Here is a 21715-nt window from a genome sequence, read left to right as displayed (position 1 = left end):
GGGGATGCGGAGGGAACGAGGCAGGCTGCGCGGCTCGGCGCGTGCAGGCTGCCAATTTTGCGCAGCCTTGCGCGTGCTGACCCCGGATTTTATAAGATACACGCAGCAACGCGCGTATCTTATAAAATCCGGTGTACTTTTTTAAGATCTACCTCCATGTGTGTTATCTGCTTCATACTAGGGGTTAGCTCCCAGAGCTGAGCAGCAGTAATAGCTGCATTAATTCCTCTAGAGCACAGCAAGCGCTTATGTCCAGAAATGAGCAAAAGCTGGTGGGCCAGAGCCGTAGCTAGCCCATGTCCAATGTGGCCCTAGCCATAGGCACCAACCACTAGAGGTGCTGTCATGCAAAACCTATTGACCTCCAGCCTCCTCCTCCTTCCCCCCGCCCTGGCAATGAATAGCAGTGTGACCCGCAGAGTTTCAAAAATTAGATTTCTTCTTCCTTCCTTCCACTGGGCCAATGAAGAACAGTGCAGCACACACTCCTGACCCCTCTATTCCCTGCCCCAGCAATGAATAGTAGCTCTGCCCATAGGGCAGCAAAAAATATTGGCCTCCTTCTTCCCCTGTCTCCCCGCTCCAGTAGTGGAAAGTAGCATGGGCCAGGGGCTGCAAAAAGCATTGGTCTTTTCCTCCCGTTCCTTGCCCAGCAATGAAAAGTAGTTTAGCCAGCACAGTGTTATGGAGCAGCCATGAGCAGCAGCAGTGTGGCTTGCCCGATGCCAAGAAGCATTGGCCTTCTCCCCCATGCTTCTGCATACCTGGAGGCTAGATGAGAGAGAGAAAGAGCCAGTGTGTGTGTGTGTGTGTGTGTGTGTGTGTATGACTGTGGATGTGCGAGAGAGGTATGAGCATATGTGTGTCTGAGCATTGAGACAGGTATGAACTTGTGAGTGAGAGCCCGTGTGTGTGTGTGTGTGTGACTGACTGAGCATGTGAGAGAGAGCCTATGAGTGTGTGTGTGTATGACTGAGCATGTGTGAGAAAGGTATGAGCGTGTGTGTGTGTGTGAGACAGCATATGAAAGTGAATGAATGAGCATATGTATGTTTTTGTATAGTGGAGCATGAGAGAATGAATAATTGTGTGTATATGATTGAGCATGTGTGAGAGAGAGTATATGAGAGCGTGTGAATGACTGACCCTATTGACATGGTGTCTAGGTCCCCTGTACCTCAAGAACACAGAAGTATGAAAATCAGTAACCCCTGTACCATTCTGAACCTCTGAAATGAGCTGTGCTGTATCATTGTTTTACTGCTGTTTCTAGTGTGATGACGCTTCTAGTTACCTTTCTCATTACATTTCTATGAATGCAATGAGGTAAAACCTGGACTGGACTGACTTGTCCCCCTTGACATGGAGCTATATGTTCACCCTACTTCTAGTTTAAGTTTTTTTGTACATTCTTAAAAAGAATACTTTTTTATTCTTCTTTCTCAGAACACCTGCAGTTGTTAGAACTGGGAAAATAGCCAGTGCTTTGTTAAGGTAAGAAACGGAGAATGACCTTTGTTATTGATATATTCTAGCTTGGCAAAGTTCCCAGAGTTCGTGTCTTAATTAACACCAAACTCTAAATAGATGTTGTCTTTTGACCTTCTGCAATTAGTATAGACATATACCTATTCCAAATAGTTTTTCACGTAATCATTAGGAGCTTTAGATGCTTGATGTCTATGGTACTTTGACATTTCTTTATCTGTACTCAGGCGCTCTTCTGTCAATTAGATACATTGATGAAGCAAGATCAAGGCACACAGGTGTCTCAACGAAGCACATCTGATGTAAAGATTAAATAATTTTTATAGCTACATTTTTCCTGGACATGTAACCTGACATATATGTAATTGTTTAGTAATTAGAACACATGAGGCCAGATGTCTCTGAAATAGTTTAACTTGATTTATATTGAAATAGAATTAGTATAGGCCATAAAGGTCAGCAAGAGAAAGGGTATATATACCATGTCATCCAGTCAATCGGGGATGCTGTTCTATCCAAAGTATGGCATGCCTGAGACCCTGGCTTACTTAATTTGAATTTGGAAAGAAACCAATTTGATTTTTCCTGTATCTATAATATGACTTGATCAATTAAATACTTTCCTTATGTAAAATAAAAATCATATTCTTTTTTTTAAGAATATATCTCTGACTGAATTATTGAGAGACTCTGATCTTATAAATAATTAACTGAGCTCAATAGTTGCATCAACTCTAAGGGGCACTGATGTGTTAACTTTATGTGACATGAGTTCTAAGGTTAAGAGGGTAACCTTTAAGGGAACCCCTTACTAACATCTTTCTTACTTAGAATTACCTATCAGAGCAAAACCAAGACACTGTGATAGAGTATAAGGCTGTATGTGTATATGATTTATCATGTGAAAGAGACTGAATGAGTATATCTGAGTATGTATGATTTAATGAGAAAGAGAGCACGAATGAGCTTATGTGTGTGTATATAGTTGAGCCTGAGAGAACAAACAAGCGTGTATATGTGTATATAATTGAGCATGTGTGAAAGAAAGCATGGAGAATGTTTGTATGCAACAATCCCCTCCTCTCTTCCTTATCCACAAAGCCTGTTCGACTTCTCACTGATGCTCTCCATTCCGAAGAAATTGAACTTTTGGTTCTAGAGAAATCCATCCACCTGGTAGTTCTGGGACTACCCTGGCTCCAATGTCACTCACCCCAGTTCAATTGGGGGTCTCTACAGCTGACAGAATTGGGCTCCGCCTGTCACCAGACTTGTCTACAGAAAGTGGCGCCCCCACCAGTGGTTCCTCTGGCGACCACTTCCTCAGGCATACCTGCTCCCTATGCAGACTTCGAAGATGTGTTCTCGAAGCAGAAAGCGGACCTCCTTCCACCTCTTTGGAGATTTGATTGTCCCATCGATCTCCTACCTGGGACTATGCCCCCTGAGGGCATACCTATCCTCTGTCTCTTCCCAAGACCAAGGCCATGATGGAATACATCTGGGAGAATTTTGCGAAGGGGTTCATTCGCCCCTCTACCTCCCCTGCTGGCACAGGGTTCCTCTTCATCACAAAAAAGGACAGATCCTTAAGACTGTGTATATATTACTGCGGTCTGAATGCAAGCACCCTCAAGGACAAGTACCCTCTGCCCTTGATATCTGAATTGTTTAATCGACTACACGGAGCTTCTATATTCACCAAGTTAGACTTACGCAGAGCCTATAACTTGGTGCGTATTCGCCCTGATGACATCTGAAAGACTGTTTTCAACACTAGGAATGGGCATTACGAATATTTAGTGATGCCTTTCAGCCTTTGTAATGCACCCGCAGTTTTTGCAGCGAATGATTAATGAAATCTTCAGAGATCTCTTATACATCAAGTTGTGGCATACCTGGATGACATTCTTGTCTTCTCCAAAGACCTGGCTACGCACCATACCGATGTTCGTACCGTACTTCAACATCTTCGGGAGAACCATCTATTCGCGAAATTGGACAAGTGCCTGTTTGAAAAATCCAGCTTGCCCTTTCTGGGGTATATAATTTCCGAACAAGGGTTCTCGATGGATCCTTAGAAACTTAAAGGAATCCAAGACTGGCCCCAACCCGTGGCCTGAAGGCACTTCAATGTTTGTAGGATTTACGAATTACTACTGCCACTTTATACCTCACTACTCTACGTTGGTGGCTCCTTCTCACAGCTTTAACCCATAAGGGTCAAGATACTCGAAACTGGACCCTGGAGGCTGTCTCCACCTTTCATCGCCTCAAAGAAGCTTTCTTAACAGGATCCTGTCTCTACCATCCAGACCCCAATCGCCCCTTCCTGGTGGAGGTAGATGCCTCCGCGATTGGAGCAGGGGTGGTCCTGAGCCAATGCACCGCTTCCGGATCCGTGGTCCCGTGTTCCTTCTACTCACGCAAATTCTCTGCTGCAGAACAAAATTACAGCATTGGAGACTGCGAGTTACTTGCCATCAAGCTGGCTTTGGAGGAGTGGCGCCTCTGGCTAGAGGGCGCTCAACATAAATTTACAGTGTTCACAGATCATAAAAATCTGGAACACTTGAGCCAAGCCCAACATCTCAACGCCCGTCAAGCCCGATGGGCTCTGTTCTTTTCCAGATTTAACTTTGAGATTCGCTACCGCCCGGCAGAGAAAAATCTCAGGGCGGTCGCCTTATCATGTTTATTTGAACCAGAAAACAATCCCGAAGAACCCGGTCATATCATTGACCCAGCCTGCATTTGTCTTTTGGCTACTCATCCTGTTCCTATCGGGAAAACTGTGGTGCCCCGTCGTCGCCATGAAAGAGTCCTCCGGTGGGCACATGACTCTTAAGTTTGCCGGTCACCCAGGGTGAGCACGAACCTTAGTGCTCTCCAGCGGTTCTTCTGGTGGCCCACCATGGTCCCTGATGCTAAAGCACACGTCGATTCCTGCAGTACCTGCGCTCAACAGAAACCCCTGGTCGGGCAACCTTGGGGTTTACTCCAGCCACTTCCAGCCACTTCCAGTAGACACATCTTTCCACAGATTTCATCCTGGATTTGTCACCATCTAAAGGCCAGACAGTCATATGAGTTACAATTGACAGATTTTCCAAAATGGCCCATTTCGTTCCCACTACTGGGCTTACCATCTGCACCCGAATTGGCACTCCTATTCTTTCAACACATCTTCCAACTACACGGCTTACTCAAGGACATTGTTTCTGACAGAGGTCCATAATTCATTGCCAGATACTGGCGCTCTTTTTGTAAAATGTTTGGCATGAACATCAGTTTAACGACAGCTTACCATCCTCAAGCCAACAGACAAGCTGAGCATACAAATCGCTCCTCGAAGGCCTTCCTCCGCGCATATATAAACGACCGTCAGGACAATTGGTTGGAACTTCTTCCTTGGGAGGAGTTCTCCCACAACTCCCACATTGCTGCTGCCACAGGTACGTTGCCCTTCTCCATCGTCTATGGGAAACACCCACAACCACTGCTATCCATTCCATTGTCAGTGCCATCTCCTGCTGTGCAAGCCACTGCCGATGCCCTCAAGGCACTTTGGAAACAGATGAATCTTCACTTATGCCAGGCCGCTTCCCGGGCCAAGAGATCTGCTGACAGCCATCGACACTCGGCTCCTGAGTTCCTTCTTGGCCAGAAAGTCTGGTTAAGCACCTGTTATATTTGACACAAGTTACCTTCTCAGAGGTTTGCACCAAGGTATATTGGACCTTTTCCAATCATTCATTGTGTCAGACCAGTAACCTACCAACTCCGGCTGCCGCCTACATTGGGAATACACAATACGTTCCACGTATCACTCTTAAAACCTGTTGTCCTATCCTGGCCTTCACGAAAGGCTCCAGCACCTTCTCCGTTGGTCACGGAGACCGACACCACTTATCAAGTCCACGAAGTCCTTGACGTCCGCCGTATGGGCCACTGGTGGGAATACCTCTTATCTTGGGAGGGTTACAGCCCTGAAGAAAATTCGTGGGAGCCAGCCTGTAACATCCTGGATAAGATACTCCTCCTCCAGTTTCATTGTGCCCAACCAAATCTCCAAGTCCTCAATCTCCCTCAATTCTTGCATCCCTCCTTTTGCCTCCCCATTCTACCCCCCCAATCATAAGCCTTTTTCCACCTCTGGAATTCCCATCCATCATGTTTAAGAAACATAAGGAGGATAACTTTAAGACGTGCATGCAGGTGCCCCTATACACTTGTATATGGATGTGCGGCAAGATGCACTGAAATGTTATATCCTACACACACATTTTTGAAATAGGCCTGGCGCATGTATGTGCACTCCTAATTTTAAGCATGTATAGGAACAGCAGGGAAATGTCAGCATTTAGATGCAGAAGTGAGGGAATTTTATAACATGCGCGCGTCCAGGAAATGACCAGTTTAACTAGTTTGCCCACCAGTTTGCCCAGTCTATAGCTATGTTCTCAACTCTCAAGAACCCTCCCTGGTCCTTTTACCTGCACTCGCCCCAGTTGAGCTAGACCCCCTCAGGCAGTTCATATATGAAATAGTTTTATTCAGACCTGCACCTCATCAATAGCAGAAGTAACTTTATGCTGAAATGGACCTGGATGCGCATCCCTGCGAGTCGCTTCATACGCGCATCTCTCTTGGCCTCACCCCAGAATGTCCATGACTCGTGCACATTCCATCCCTTCCCCCCCCCCCCCCCCCCCGATGCGAGATATTCGCACACCGGTAATTGTACGCATATGTGGCAGCATTATAAAATCAACTGGGTGCACTTAAGCGATACGTGCACGTGCATCTTCCGGTCTTGCCGTGTGTATCGCTTTTAAAGTTCACTTTAAAGGCTTCAGATCTCTTTAAAAAAGGCCCTCAAGACGCCTTTATGTAAAACAGCTTATGAAACAGTTAAGTTTGTCTCCATGTCAGTCCTTTGATTGTTGTTGATCTCTTTTGTATGTTTCCTGTTTTTATGTTCTTGCTTGGAATTGTATTATGGATGTAATCTCTGAACACTGCCCTGAACAATGTAAGGGCAGATAACAAATATTTTAAATAAATAAATTAATAAATGACTGGAGGAGGTAAGCCTGGAGCAGAGTAAAGAACGCTGTACCTTACCCCTTCTGCTCTGTTGTCCCTTGACTCTGTGCGTGGGGGGGCTGTGTGTGTGTGTGGAAGTGGGGGTGACAGCACAAACAATGCCTAGGGATGTCAAAATCCTAAATCTGTCACTGAATACATCATGGTGCAGCTGCCCTCCCTGACCCCCCCCCCCCCACCCCAAAAAAAACCAAAACAACAACATATGTCCTGGCTGGGGTATCAGAGAAGCAAACCTAACTTAATTTCCAGTGATGCTGCTAGACTGAACCACAATTCATGGAAGTAGGAGCCGGGCAGTGTAGCCATCAACAGAATATTTGCAGCAGTTACAGATGAAGTTAGAGTGTTTGTATATTAAAAAAAAAGTAGCCAGAAGCTAGAAATAAGCTAGGAGCAGTGTATACCGAGGTAAAAAAGTTGAATAGTTCAGCTCAGTTACTCACCTTGGAAAGGTTTGAGGTAGTGTGATTGGGTTTGAATAGGGACCAACATTTGTTAATCAAGAGAGCAGTGAGTCACTCAGGCTGACTAACTGAAGTTAGACTGTTTGTATTTCCCAACCCTCCAGCAGCTCAACCCTTAATTTATAGGTAGGTGCCACTTTCACAAAAAAACCCCAACACTTTATTGAGAGTTTAATCATTCCCGTGTAGGCCACTACCAGACATATAGTGAATTCACTAATACATTTAAAGGAAGTTAGACACATTCCTACTCCCATAGCAACCTAAAACTTAACTAGGAACTGATCAAAATTGAGATGAAGGCAGCAGTCCAGCAGCAAGAGGGGGGCTTCCCAGTCTTTTGCATTGAGTGTCACATGTATGATTTTTTACCCGCCGGTGAGAGGTTGTACATGTGCATGCGATGCAAAGAGCTCCTGGCTCTCAGAGAACGAGTCCGATCTCTGGATGTAGAGTGGCAGACCTGGAGGAGCTGAGTTACGTTACTGCAGCTTCTGCTGTAGGCCACTTTTAATTAGCCTATGTTGGAGAATGCTGATTATGGGATTGCCTCAGACATGCCAAGTCTCACACTTGAAGCTTGAGACACGGGCAGGTGCACCTACTCTTACCTACAGACATACTTAATGAAATTTCATGCATGCCTGTTGTTGGTTACGTTGGGCTCAAAGACCAGGAAAGAAAAGGCACTGCTGGAGCAGCCCAAAAAAATCCACCAGCTGCCCACGGTGCAAAAGCCACTGCTGGGAATAGGCAAGAGGGAAGGGGGGGAGGAGATGGGGTAGTAGATGAGGAGTGGGGAGAGATAGGTAGTGAGAGGGAGAGTTGAGTGATGGGTAGATGTGTAGGAGGTATTGGAGGTCTGGGAGACAGGAGAGATTAACCTTATAGTTCCTGTGTTACTGAGTTATATTATATAGTTTTCCTGACCTGTGTGACTGCAATATTTATTTATTTATAGAGTTTTGTGCACCGTCGTTCGGGATTGCCATCACCACAGCGGGATGCCCCGTGTAACAGATTAGCAGTCTGAGTTCAGGATCCCATGAGATAAAAGATCCTAGCTGCCTTTTCCTCTTTTGTGGCTATAGCTGTTTTATGTTTTTAATTTTTTTTTGGGCTTTAGAGAAGGCTCTTACACACTTACCAAAGGCACTGCTGCTGCAGACATAAAGACAGACTAAAATCAGTGAAAAAATTATTCGTAGGTTCATTCTGAATCGTCTGCACTTCACCTGCGGAAAACAGGAAAACAAATAATATCCTAGTTACTGTTGTACAAGGAGCCCTGCATGCCCATATCAGTGCCAAATGTTCAGGTTACTGAACTGCAGTCAGGCTTTATCTTCCTGTAAATATTAACAGAACAGCCCTCATATCCAATTGTCACAGCCAAGAATTACTTTTACCAGTGAAAAATGCCAGAGAAAGCTGGAGCAACTTTTGCACTGGAGCAAAACTTGAAATTTCTCCTGTAATTCCTTTTTGTTTCCCCTCTTCATCTTTGCATCAGATTCTGCTGCTGGTGTATTCACTAATACATTTAAATCATCCATTGTACCTGAAGACTAGAGGATAGCAAATGTAACCCCAATATTTAAAAAGGGCTCCAGGGCGATCCGGGAACTACAGACCGGTTAGCCTGACTTCAGTGCCAGGAAAAATAGTGGAAAGTGTTCTAAACATCAAAATCACAGAACATATAGAAAGACATGGTTTAATGGAACAAAGTCAGCATGGCTTTACCCAGGGCAAGTCTTGCCTCACAAATCTGCTTCACTTTTTTGAAGGAGTTAATAAACATGTGGATAAAGGTGAACCGGTAGATATAGTATACTTGGATTTTCAGAAGGCGTTTTGACAAAGTTCCTCATGAGAGGCTTCTAGGAAAAGTAAAAAGTCATGGGATAGGTGGCGATGTCCTTTCGTGGATTGCAAACTGGCTAAAAGACAGGAAACAGAGAGTAGGATTGAATGGGCAATTTTCTCAGTGGAAGGGAGTGGACAGTGGAGTGCCTCAGGGATCTGTATTGGGACCCTTACTGTTCAATATATTTATAAATGATCTGGAAAGAAATACAACGAGTGAGATAATCAAATTTGCAGATGACACAAAATTGTTCAGAGTAGTTAAATCACAAGCAGATTGTGATAAATTGCAGGAAGACCTTGTGAGACTGGAAAATTGGGCATCCAAATGGCAGATGAAATTTAATGTGGATAAGTGCAAGGTGATGCATATAGGGAAAAATAACCCATGCTATAGTTACACAATGTTAGGTTCCATATTAGGTGCTACAACCCAAGAAAGAGATCTAGGCGTCATAGTGGATAACACATTGAAATCATCGGTGCAGTGTGCTGCGGCAGTCAAAAAAGCAAACAGAATGTTGGGAATTATTAGAAAGGGAATGGTGAATAAAACGGAAAATGTCATAATGCCTCTGTATCGCTCCATGGTGAGACTGCACCTTGAATACTGTGTACAATTCTGGTCGCTGCATCTCAAAAAAGATATAATTGCGATGGAGAAGGTACAGAGAAGGGCTACCAAAATGATAAAGGGAATGGAACAGCTCCCTTATGAGGAAAGACTAAAGAGGTTAGGACTTTTCAGCTTGGAGAAGAGACGACTGAGGGGGGATATGATAGAGGTGTTTAAAATCATGAGAGGTCTAGAACGGGTAGATGTGAATCGGTTATTTACTCTTTCGGATAGTAGAAAGACTAGGGGGCACTCCATGAAGTTAGCATGGGGCACATTTAAAACTAATTGGAGAAAGTTCTTTTTTACTCAACGCACAATTAAACTCTGGAATTTGTTGCCAGAGGATGTGGTTAGTGCAGTTAGTATAGCTGTGTTTAAAAAAGGATTGGATAAGTTCTTGGAGGAGAAGTCCATTACCTGCTATTAAGTTCACTTAGAGAATAGCCACTGCCATTAGCAATGGTTACATGGAATAGACTTAGTTTTTGGGTACTTGCCAGGTTCTTATGGCCTGGTTTGGCCTCTGTTGGAAACAGGATGCTGGGCTTGATGGACCCTTGGTCTGACCCAGTATGGCATTTTCTTATGTTCTTATGTTAAAAAAAAATGAAACACTAAAACATCTGTCACGGTTCTGCCTGCTACGCAGCCTCCTTGCCATTAGGGGTCATCGGTGAGCCTTGCTCACAGCTGCTCTAGCCACCTCCTCACTGATCACATGACACGACAATTCCAGCCCTGCTTAACCCAGCCTGTCCATTCCCTCCTTACCTCTTCATCCAGTCCCTGTTTGGGCCTTCCTATTTATTGTTGCTTGGTCTTGTCCAGACTTGACTTGTCCTGTGTTTGGTCCCGTCCTGCCCAGGTCAGTTCTTATCCTGTCCAGCCCAGTCCCTGTTTCTAGTCCAGGCCTTGCCCTTGTCCTTTGTCTAAGGCTTTGCCCTTGTCCACCTGTCCCAGCCTAACCTTGGTTCTAGTCCATGGCTTCAGCCCTGCCTTAATACTCTCCTGCCTGCCTTCAGTCCCAGTCTATAACCTTGTTCTAGCTCCCAACTTGTGCTTTGTTCCAGCCTATGCTGCGTCCCAGCTCTCAGCCTGTGACGTATTCTAGCTACAGCCATGCTCCTATCTAATCCCAACTCAGTCCTGCCGGCCAACAGAACCCAAGGGCTCAACCTACGGGGGAAGTGGCTGGTATAGGTAGAAGACCCAGTCCAACCCTGCCCCCATCTGGCCCTATTCCTGTTGCGGGAAATCGCAGCCCAGCCTGTCTGACACACGACAACAAGAATGTTGCATCTGTTTCACTATAACCCACAAACTAGAAAAAAAAATTTATCATAGGGTTCTGCCTCTGCAGTGTATGTATATGCTTCTTTTAATGCTGCCACCTGGTGTCATCTTGTGATATTGCACAGCTTAGATTCTCTATAGATTTTAAGTTCCCTGCCCTGACTGGTTATTGTTTGAATATTTCTGGACTTCGTATTGGATATATTCCTGCTTACTCTATCTCCTTCTCTTTGCTTTTCTCCTCTTCTTATTTGTCCCTTCACCCAAGGAATCTCTGTAACGGTTTGTTTCCTGCAGAGACTTTCAGTTGAAAGAAGGTTCTTGGCAGGCTTGCTCTCATCCTCTTTTGGGCTCTGAGGGGCATCATCTTTTCAGCTCATTACTCTTATTTACTATTAACTTTCAAAGAAAGTTAACTTTAAATCTTTTTATTGAGTTTCACATTATTACATTAACAACATTCTGTCCCTAAAGTGATGCATGGTTTCTGCACATCACCTCAGGGCATAACAAACACATAGAGAGAAGCCCAAAATAAACAGTTTCAGAAGTAATCCCATTCCCCTCCCCCCCCCCCCCCCCCCCCACCCTCATTGTCCATCTCATTGTTCGATAAGTTAGAAATCCATTTAGTCATCTGGAGTGAAGCTCTAATTTGCATTTATGGAAGGTTGTTCAAAATAGAGCTCTGTGCCCTCGGAGGTAGAATCTGTGGATACAATCTGTGGATACAAGTCCCAAATATTCCAGAAAAAAAACGCATTTCTTCAATGTCAAGTCTATAATTTCAATATATTTTCCATAAAGCACACCTGATGCAATACATTCCTCCACTGTCACACGCGGTGACGCCGGAAGCATCCAATTCTTTAAAATAGAAGTTTTCGCCAGTACCAATGCCTTTCTCCCCCACAATTAGTGTTTGGATTCAGAAAGGTTACTCCCCCCCAAAAAGAAATAACTATTCCTCCAAAGATAAATGAACCTTTGTAACCTGAATTGACTTCCAAAAAGTTTGCAGTACTGGACATGTCCCAAAACTGATCTCCCAATGTACCCTCCAGTTGTTGGCACTTTCGACACAACGTGACTGGGTCAACTTCATACGACAGACACAATTCTAAAAGTAAAAAGCCTGCATAAAAAACTTGTATTGAGTCTCTCATAAAGAGAGGGCTCATAGTGAGGGAACGAATCCTAGTGAAGCACTTCTGATACTGAGAAGAGGCCGCAGATAATTCTACCCCGCCACCCCCTCTAAGATTTAATACAATCTAGTTGCTTTTCCATAGTAAGAAATACTGTGTCTGGAAGGGTCTTCACAATCCTCGCAAACAAAGACTTCTAGTAGAACCTCCCGATTCCCATTCTGCAACGCTCTCCAGTCTAAGGATAAGATACGGTGTCTCAACTGAAGACAAGCAAACAAAATACATGTTGGGGAATCAAAAATTGTTGTTCCACCTCAGCAAATGACATTTCTTTTTTTTTTTAGCAATCAGCCAAAGCTAGATAAGTGCCTTTTGCTGCATTAAATCAGCAGATACAACAGCCATTCAAGAGAGGCGTGCATTGCTTCGGCTAGACATCAGCAATAAGCTTTGAGAATTTGTAACATGCCTCCTTGATACTTTGTAGCCGTTTTTTGCTGTTTTCAATTCAAATGTGTAGCAAGCTGATCACTAAAAAAATGAAACCACATCAAAGCAAGATTACAAACGGCTCTCCTGCAACATCGGGCAAGTTTCAGTCAGTCAGATTCTGAAACCACTACACAGTTGTGAAAGCTATAAGAGTTTGGGCTTACAAATTGGGATACAAGTTACCAATATGGCTAGATGTCTTTGCATTTAGTGAAATAATTTTGTTATCATTGGTTAAGATATACAGAAGGGATTATTTACATCATCCCCATTATAAAAACAAAATTCCAACAAAGAAAATTGATCTCACAGCAGTTTTGAGAATTTAAAAATGCAAAGATTGATCTCATAGCAGTTTTGAGAATTTTTGAGAATTAAAACAATTTGCAACATTGGCATTTTATTTTAAAGCAGAAAAAGAGACTTACAAATTGAGCCAGTGACTGAACTTACTGGTTTAACAATCTTAGGTCATAACCTAAGATACCAGTTCTGAGGCTCTGTCTCCTTATTATAAAAAAACATACAAAACAATTTAATTAAAAATAGTAAAATGAATAATTGAGATTTTAGAATTTGATAATTTGAATAAAGAGTAAAAATTTCTTAACAGAGATTTATATTGGTGACCCACGATCCAGTAACAGTTAGTATATATATGTGGATAGTTGATGAACTCCACATTAAATTGTCTGTCCCTCCCGACGCAGCCGGGTTTGGCGAAACACGGGTCCGTTTCGGGGGACCCTGTCTCAAATAACTGTGCTGTTTTAAGCAATAGAGTTGCCGTTGAAAAATAAAAAGATTTCTTTTCATTAAATCTAGTTGAAGCTACGGGGACTTATTAAATCTTCTGCATCTCCCTGGATGTTGGTACTGATTACATTGGAGTGCAGTTCTTTGCTCCTGCATTGTGTTGTGTACTTCAAGAGTGGTGCCATTTTCTTGAAGGTGCCCAACATCGTATTACTATATATACAGATCACGAACATCTCGTGATCTGTATATATATCTGTATATATAGCAACTGAACACAAGACAAACTCACTGGTCCTTGTTCTTCACTTGCTTTGATTTTGAACTGAGGTACCACCCAGCTCTCAAAAACCTATGAGCAGACACCCTCTCTCGCACCTTCCAGATAGAGGATGTCCCAGAGCCTTCTAGGCATACTATTGACCCAGCCTGGTTCCTATTGGCCACCTCCATGGCCATCCCCTCCAGGGAAGACAGTTGTACCATCCCGACTACATGAAAAGGTTTTGAATTGGTCCCTAGACTCCCGTGTTGCAGGCCACCCTGGACGGGCTCACATCTTTACTCTGCTTCAATAATACTATTGGTTGCCTCAAATGAAACAAGATGTCAAGGCCTATGTGGATTCGTACCCCACCTGCGTACAGCAGAAAACTCTCTTGGGCCAATCCTGGGGTTTGTTAAAGCCATTGCCAGCCCCGAAGGAACCCTGGACCCACTTGTGCACAGATTTTATTGTGGACCTCCCACTCTCAGAAAGCACCACTCTAATTTGGGTGTTCATTGATTGTTTCTCAAAAATGACTCACTTCGTATCACTCCAGGCCTTCCTTCTGCCCTGGAGTTAGCGCAGCTCTTTATAGTCCATGTGTTCTGCCTTCACAGCCTACCCAATGTTGCGTCCGTCGGTCTCGGACAGCTTCACCCGACATGCCTCACCTCTATTTTAGCCTTCTCCACCAGCCTCAGGAGAATGGTGTCCATAGCGTCTCTTTGCCGCACCTTCCAGTTTCCCCGGAGTGGCTCTGGCGCTTGTTGACCTGAGGCCTCCTAGGGCGCGCGCCTCACGTCTGGTAGCAGTGTTGGCGCAAACCTCGGGGCGTCCCCCTCGAGTGACATCACTTGCCTCCGTATTCAAAAGGTTGCCCATTTGCTGTCACCGAGTTAGCAACAGATTAGATTCACTCCGGTCTGAAGCTGCTCTGCCGCTTCTACACTGCTGGAAGCCACCTTCACCCTCAGGGGTTCTACTAACCTGGGTACCCGCTCCTCGGGGGCCCTTTGCTTATTTCCAGGTGCCTATTCTCTATACAGGTACTCGCTCCTCGAGGGCTTGAGTGTCTATCCTGGTGCCTGCTACCAATTCTTCAACCTGCTGGAACACTACCTATCAGCTACAGAGAGTGAGTACAACTTCTCCCAGTCTGTCTATCTACATCTCCTCGCTGCTCATCTGCATCAGGCCCTACACACCATTGTGGAACGGGTCTCCTCTGCCGAGGATAACTAACATCTATCCTCTCTCTACTGCTCATTGGGAACTCTATCTACTCAGCTACCAGGGAGTATGTTATAACATCTGCCAATCTGTCTCTCCTACAGTGCCTTTTTGGACATCTGCATCGGGGCCTTACACCACCATTGTGGGATGGGTATCCTACGCCAAGGATTATAGGCTGCCGCTACCTACTCTACTCTCTACTGCCACCTCTGGTGGACCACACTAGCTGTATAATAAAAGATAGAATCTCTGTGTTTGTGCATCTGAGTCTAGCCCAGCGCTTCAATTCCCTAAGGGGCTCCTCCCGTAGGAGATACCATCACTGTTGCCCCTGAGAATCCACCAAACACCTCAATATCACAACACCCAAGCATATTTTATCAGACTAAGGGATTCAGTTCACTGTTAAATACTGGCACTCACTTTGTAAAAAATTCAACATCACTTTGTATTTCACTACAGCATCTATCTGCAAGGAAATGGACAAGTAGAACGCACTAACCGCACACTCAAAAAGGTTTCTCTGAGCCTATGTCAACGAGCATCAAGACAATTGGGCCCCTGTCAGCTGCTGAGTGACAACTGAGGAAGAATCAGGGAGGTATGTAGGATAGAGAATACCCACAGCCCAAGAGCAGACAGCAATGAGACCGTCTGTTGCTTGGGACTAGGCAGTCTTTAAAGACTGACTGCCACACCTATATTGGCCTGGGTTGTGGATATGTATATACCTGTTAGCTAAGGAGGAATCTAGCAAGCTCGAAGAATAGCCTACGGTCTTGCAGCTAAGATTTAATGCTACAGAATTCAGAGTAACACATTTAGGAAGTAATAACTTATGAGGAAGGTACAGTATCGGGGGTGAAATTCTTCTAAGCACAAAGGAAGTGTGGGATTTAGGGGTGATTGAATCTGATGATCTTAAGGTGGCCAAACAGATGGATAAAGCGACAACAAAAGCCATTAAGATACTTGGCTGCACAGGAAGAGGAATGGTCAGCAGAAAAAGGGAGGTGATAATGCCCCTGTATAGGTCATAAGAACATGCCATATTAGGTCAGACCTAAGGGTCCATCAAGCCCAGCATCCTGTTTCCAACAGTGGCCAATCCAGACTACAAGTATTTGGCAAGTACCCAAAAACTAAGTATATCCCATGCTCCTGATGCTAGTAATAGCAGTGGCTATTTTCTAAGTCAACTTGATTAATAGCAGTAATGGACTTCTCCTCCAAGAACTTATCCAATCCTTTTTTAAACCCAGCTACACTAACTGCACTAACCACATCCTCTGGTAACAAATTCCAGAGTTTAATTGTGCGTTGAGTAAAAAAGAACTTTCTCCGATTAGTTTTAAATGTGCCCCATGCTAACTTCATAGAGTGCCCCCTAGTCTTTCTATTATCTGAAAGAGTAAATAACCAATTCACATCTACCCGTTCTAGACCTCTCATGATTTTAAACACCTCTATCATATCCCCCCTCAGTCGTCTCTTCTCCAAGCTGAAAAGTCCTAACCTCTTCAGCCTTTCCTCATAGGGGAGCTGTTCCATCCCCTTTATCATTTTGGTTGCCCTTCTCTGTACCTTCTCCATTGCAACTAAATCTTTTTTGAGATGCGGTGACCAGAAATGTACATGGTATTCAAGTTGCAGTCTCACCTCATTTGGAATACTAGGTACAATGCTAGAGAACGTACCTTCAAAAGGATACAAACCAACTGGAGTCAATCCTGAGGGTAGTTACTACAATTGTCAGTAGTTTTCATTCTAACGCATATGGGGACAGATTTAAAGATGTAAACATGTATATTCTACAGGAAAAGCGGGATAGGGGAGGTGTGATAGAGACATTTAAATATCTTAAAGGTTTCCATGCACAGGAGGCGAGCCTCTTTTCTTTTTATAACTGTTTATTTTCTCAGAAGCTAATACAACATGCCAGATAGAGAAAGAAAAAACATTACAGCCAAGGTAGCAAGATGCAAAAGAGACATATTACAACCAGGAACACTCACTCCATGCACCATTACAAAGTTCATAATGCCCATCACCTCATCCAGACACATACATCGTTCACGCTATCTGGATACATTCATGCATGAATCTGTTCCCCACAGTCCCAGTAACATTGCCATACCTCATCATACGGCATACTTTTCTGTTTAAGCTTGTAAGTCAGTTGCTCTATCAAAGCTAGGTCGTGAACTTGCTTGCGCCAAACTTTCAACCAAGGAGCTTGCTTCCATAAAAGCACTATAATAAGTTTCCAGCGTGCAGCAAATGGTCTGCCAGAATGAACTTTGAGATTGGGAGATCCCTAGTTCCCATATCTCCAATAAGCACAACTCCAGAGTGAGGAATAGCTTCAACTTCAAAATATCAGCTATCATCCCTTGTACCACCCCCTTCCAGAAAGTGCTCACCAATGGACACTGCCACCAGAAGTGAAGGAAAGTACCCTCTCATCCGCAGCCCCTCCAATATAATCGAGATGCCCCTGGAGAAAACCTAGTGTAGAAGAGAGGAATCTGATATGTGCAATGCAATAACTTGACCATCAATTCCACCCTCCTACAGCAAATAGATAGCTTATGAGCCCTATGTCAAGCATACTTCCAGTCTGCATCTTCCAAATGTAAACCAAGGTCTCTATTCCATTGTGTTATGCAAAGGAGAGAAGGCCCATCAATTATCGAACTCTCCATAATAGCCATTGAAGAATATGTACATTTTTTAGGAATATCCTCTTTAAAGAAGGCCCCCTGAAAACCAGAGGAAGTGGATGATAAGTATCCTCTTTTGTTATGATGCCCAGTGACCACTACTATTCTGCCACAATATTCCTGAGAGCCCCTTCTCAACTCGTGCTCTTAACAAAGATCATTAAAGGATTGGAAAGTAATTCTCTCCTCCATCCACATGTGCCCAAGAAATTTTAAGCCCAGCTTCCACCCAATCAGAAGCTTTCATACAGAAAGTATGCACAGAAAAAGGATTCTCGCACAACAGAAAAAGAGGCGAAACTGTGCTCCTAGATAATATGAACCTTCTGCCCACGGTTCTCCAGAGCTTAAGCATATCAGATATAGTAATACTCATTCTGTTCACCCTTCTAATATGTATGGAGTCAGTGGGCTCTATAAGCAAGCAAGAGAGGTCCAGACCCCCAGTTACGTATGATTCCAAAGAGAACCAACGAGTAACACTGTCCCTATGCAACCACACCTTCGCCCCATGCAGCCCAGCTACCCAGTAATATCCCTGTAGATTAGGGAGACTCATTCCACTCCTCTCCTTATGTTGACCCAGGGTCTCAAGTTTGATATAAGGGCATTTACCCTGCCATATAAATTTAGAAACCAGTCAATTAATATTAGCAAAAAAGCCATCAGGCAAATTACTAAGAATAAGCGGGAGAGCACATTCATCTTGATAACATTTATCCGCCCCATCCAGTATAACAAGTAATCATTCCACTCACAAAGGTCCCTCTGGCTCCTGTTTACCACAGGCACATAGCTCTGTCTATACAGGGTTGAGAGATCCCCAGGCCCCTTGATCTCTAAATACATAGGGGTAGAGTTTGAAAAACTGTGCGATCACGTACTTTTGTTTGCGCAGCAGGCGCAAACAAAAGTACGCTGGATTTTATAAGATACGCACGTAGCCGCACGTATCTTATAAAATCCTGGATCGGCGTGCGCAAGGCTGCCGATTTTGGGCAGCCGGCGCGCGCCGAGCCATGCAGCCTGCCTCCGTTCCCTCCGAGGCCGCTCCGAAATCGGAGCGGCCTCGGAAGGAACTCTCTTTCGCCCTCCCCTCACCTTCCCCTCCCTTCCTCTACCTAACCCCCGCCCCCCCCCCCCCGGCCCTATCTAAACCCCCCCTACCTTTATCCATGGATTTACGCCTCCCAGAGGGAGACGTAAATCCACGCACGCCAGTGGGCTGCTGGCGTGCCGAGACCGGACCCGGGGGCAGTTCCGGAGGGCGCGGCCATGCCCCCGGAACGCCACGGCCCAAAACCACGCCCCCGGCCCTGCCCCCAAAATGCCGCATCATTCGGCCCCCGCCCCGACACACCCCCAACACGCCCCCTTCCGAAAACCCCGGGACCTACGTGCGTCCCAGGGTTCTGCGCGCATAAATCCGGGCGGATGTACGCGAGCAGGGCTTTGAAAATCCGCCCGTTAATATCCTCCCTAGCCAATTTAAAGGGCGCAAAACATCTAGGAACAGTTCCCCCCTCCTGCTGACACTCCTACCGGAAATACCTCATATTTCTAAAAGTTCACTTTGCAGCCCGATATCCACCCATACTCCTTAATGACATCAAAAACGTGTCGGCCAAAGCGTTTGGGGGGGCAGATAAAAATAAAAGTACATTGTCTGCACACAAAGAGATAACATGCTCTGCCCCATTCGCCTGAGAGTCTGAGACAGCTGGATGCATTCTTATCTGCACAATATTGGCTTCCAATAAGGAACTATCGGTCTCCGGATTATTTTGTAAAAAAAAAAGTAAAAAGCATTCAACATATGAGGAGCTACCTCCTGTGAAAATTTCTTGCAAAACTCTAAAGCAAACCCGTCGGGGCCAGGGCATTTCCTATTTGGCAGCTCCATCAAGCTTTGCATAGCTCATTGAGAGTTATTGGTCTGTTTATCCTATCAATCTGTCTTTCTGTCAGTTCGGGAACAGGTAGAAGGTAAGCCTCTTTCAATGGAAAGGAAGCTCTTAGGATGAGAGTGAAAGGGTTTGGACTCCGGAGTAATCTTAAGAAATATTTCTTTACAGAGAAGGTGGTGGATGCATGGAACGGCCTCCCAATGGATGTGGTAGGGATAAAAATAGTATGTGAATTCAAGAAAGGATGGGATAAATATAGGGGCTGTCTAAGGAAGTGATAGGAATTATAAAGCTAAATTAATTGGATGTATGGGCAGACTAGATGAATCATGCGGTCCTTTTCTGCCGTCATGTTTATATGTTTCTCATACATAGTAATATAGTAAAAGACAAGAGAAAAAGACCAAAATGGCCCATCCAGTATGCATAGTTGAGTTTCATCCTCCTTTGATAGATGAGCATACAAAATTCCCAAATGCAAACCAACACCAGCTCCGCCTTGGGTCTTCCACTTGTTTTCTCAACCCTCCTCTCATATCTGATCTGTCCCAAGCATGATCGAGTCCATTACAGCCATAACACTGTTGGGCTCGGCATGCTTTCTTTGAGCCCCGATGAAGTCATAGCACTGCTGCTTTTGAGTGGTAACTGTCACTCTGTGTAGGTTACCTTTTTCGCGCCCCCCCCCCCCCATTCTTACAAGTGTACCTCTGCTATAACACATCCCTCCTATCCATTCATATCCCTGCTATATCTGATCACTATAATACAGCTCTATATCTGTTCATACCCCCTTCTACCCCTCCTGTTTCTCATCATTAAAACACAAAAGCATATGAATGGATGAGGTGCATATAACTGTAATGCTGTGATATATCCCATATTTATCTGTACCCCTTCTGTGTCTCAGTCCTATTAAACATCACTGTATGTGTTGATACTCCTGAATCGCAGTACTGTAAAAAAAAAATATCACCATACCTAACTATTCATCTTGTGCCTTTACACTAACATATTACTGTATCCATCCATAGGGACCTCTGCGTTCAGTTTTTATTTTATTTTGCCTTGGAATTTCAATATTATAACAGAAAATATCAGTGGAAAAATGACTTTGATATAACACACAGGAAAAAAAATCAGTGGAAAAGTCATTTCCCCACTGACTTTTTGTTGTTGTTGTTGTTCTAACATTAAAATTCCCAGGCAAAATAAAACGAAAGTCCCCCATGAATTCATTAATGCCTCTTTTGTATCTTAATGTTGAAATACATCACTAGATTCATGCATTTTCCTAATGTATGTCAGCTCTATCACTGGATACATACGAAATCATTTAATTAAACCAACATTATGCAAAGGTTTTTATACGCACAACCTCTTGCCACGGTTGATCATTCAAAATGTGCTTCAGCCGAGAGAGAGACTTCATCAAAAGTGCCCCTAAAAGCTGGAAAACAGCTCCTAGCGCAGCAGCGCTTAAGGTGTGGTGCACAGCAATCGTGAGGCAGAGCAACGTTTGCGCGTTCCCAAAGCGTCAAACAGTCCTAATGCAATAAAGGGTCCACCGCGCGTTTGTTTGTTTGGTTTTTTTTTTTGCCCGTGGGACACATGCTCAGTGCTTCTGGCCCCCAAAGAGAGACTGACGCTGCTCCGTCTCCTTCTCCAACCTTGAACTTTCTCTTTGGTGTTCCTAGCCCGAGATGATAAGGCTGGGGTTTTAATAGCCCCACCGCCCCCGCCCTGCAGTGCAGCAGGAAATCAGTGGGGCGCGCTCAACGAAAGAGGCTCCGTCTGCCTGCCCTTCACTTCTCAACCTGTGTTTTATCAGCAGCGGAGGAAACACAAAACTCACCTGCCCTAGGCTGTCCTGTAGGAGAATTTTACAGTCGCTCCTTTCTTATCTCCCCGGGCTGGGCAGGAATGCAGGTGCCTCTCCCTTTATACTGGGTGACTCCCTCCCTCCTCCCTCCCCCCCCCCACCTGTTTCTGCTATCATGGAAAAGCTCACCTTAGTTCTGGTAAGTGCTGACAGGACCTTGTTTGTTTACACGGTGGAGCACTTGAAAGGGAACAAGGAACTTTGCAGATATTTGTATGAAGAGAATGCGGTGCTTATCAATGGAGATATGCACCGTTTGATCTACACAACCCTTGCTTGGAAGAGGAGAGATTGCTGGTGAAAAGGGCTCAAGCTTCTGTATTTCACGGAGGGGTATTTCCCAGGTTACTCTCAGTGGTGTATCTCTGTGCCCGCCAGACCACATCGCCTGCTTCTGGCTGTGCTCACTCGCAGGCCTGAGAGCGCCAGGAGAGGTTCAGGAAGTCCAAGTCGTAAGA

At 44.6% G+C, this 21715-nt stretch overlaps 2 protein-coding genes across 3 annotated transcripts in view; both read right to left on the bottom strand.

The window, feature by feature from the left end:
* The window catches only part of LOC115096372 (C-C motif chemokine 20-like), a 39406-nt gene extending 18283 nt beyond the window's left edge, over nucleotides 1-21123 (bottom strand). Inside the window, exons 1-2 of one of the 2 annotated variants that reach the window (XM_029610875.1) lie at nucleotides 20751-21123; nucleotides 8212-8299 (exon numbers count right to left, since the gene is read on the bottom strand). In XM_029610875.1, the coding sequence (XP_029466735.1) occupies nucleotides 8212-8299; nucleotides 20751-20807 (145 nt within the window). In that variant the 5' untranslated portion in view covers nucleotides 20808-21123. The remainder of the gene's footprint in view (nucleotides 1-8211; nucleotides 8300-20750) is intronic. The other variant, XM_029610876.1, reaches the window with a different exon arrangement.
* LOC115096370 overlaps nucleotides 1-21715 on the bottom strand; it is a 130567-nt gene that overhangs the window by 89840 nt on the left and 19012 nt on the right. The window lies entirely within an intron of this gene.

The sequence above is a fragment of the Rhinatrema bivittatum genome, chromosome 8, assembly GCF_901001135.1.
Source record: "Rhinatrema bivittatum chromosome 8, aRhiBiv1.1, whole genome shotgun sequence".
Lineage (NCBI taxonomy): Eukaryota > Metazoa > Chordata > Amphibia > Gymnophiona > Rhinatrematidae > Rhinatrema > Rhinatrema bivittatum.
Note: the sequence above shows the minus strand (reverse complement) of the source record. Positions and strands in the feature narration are given on the sequence as shown.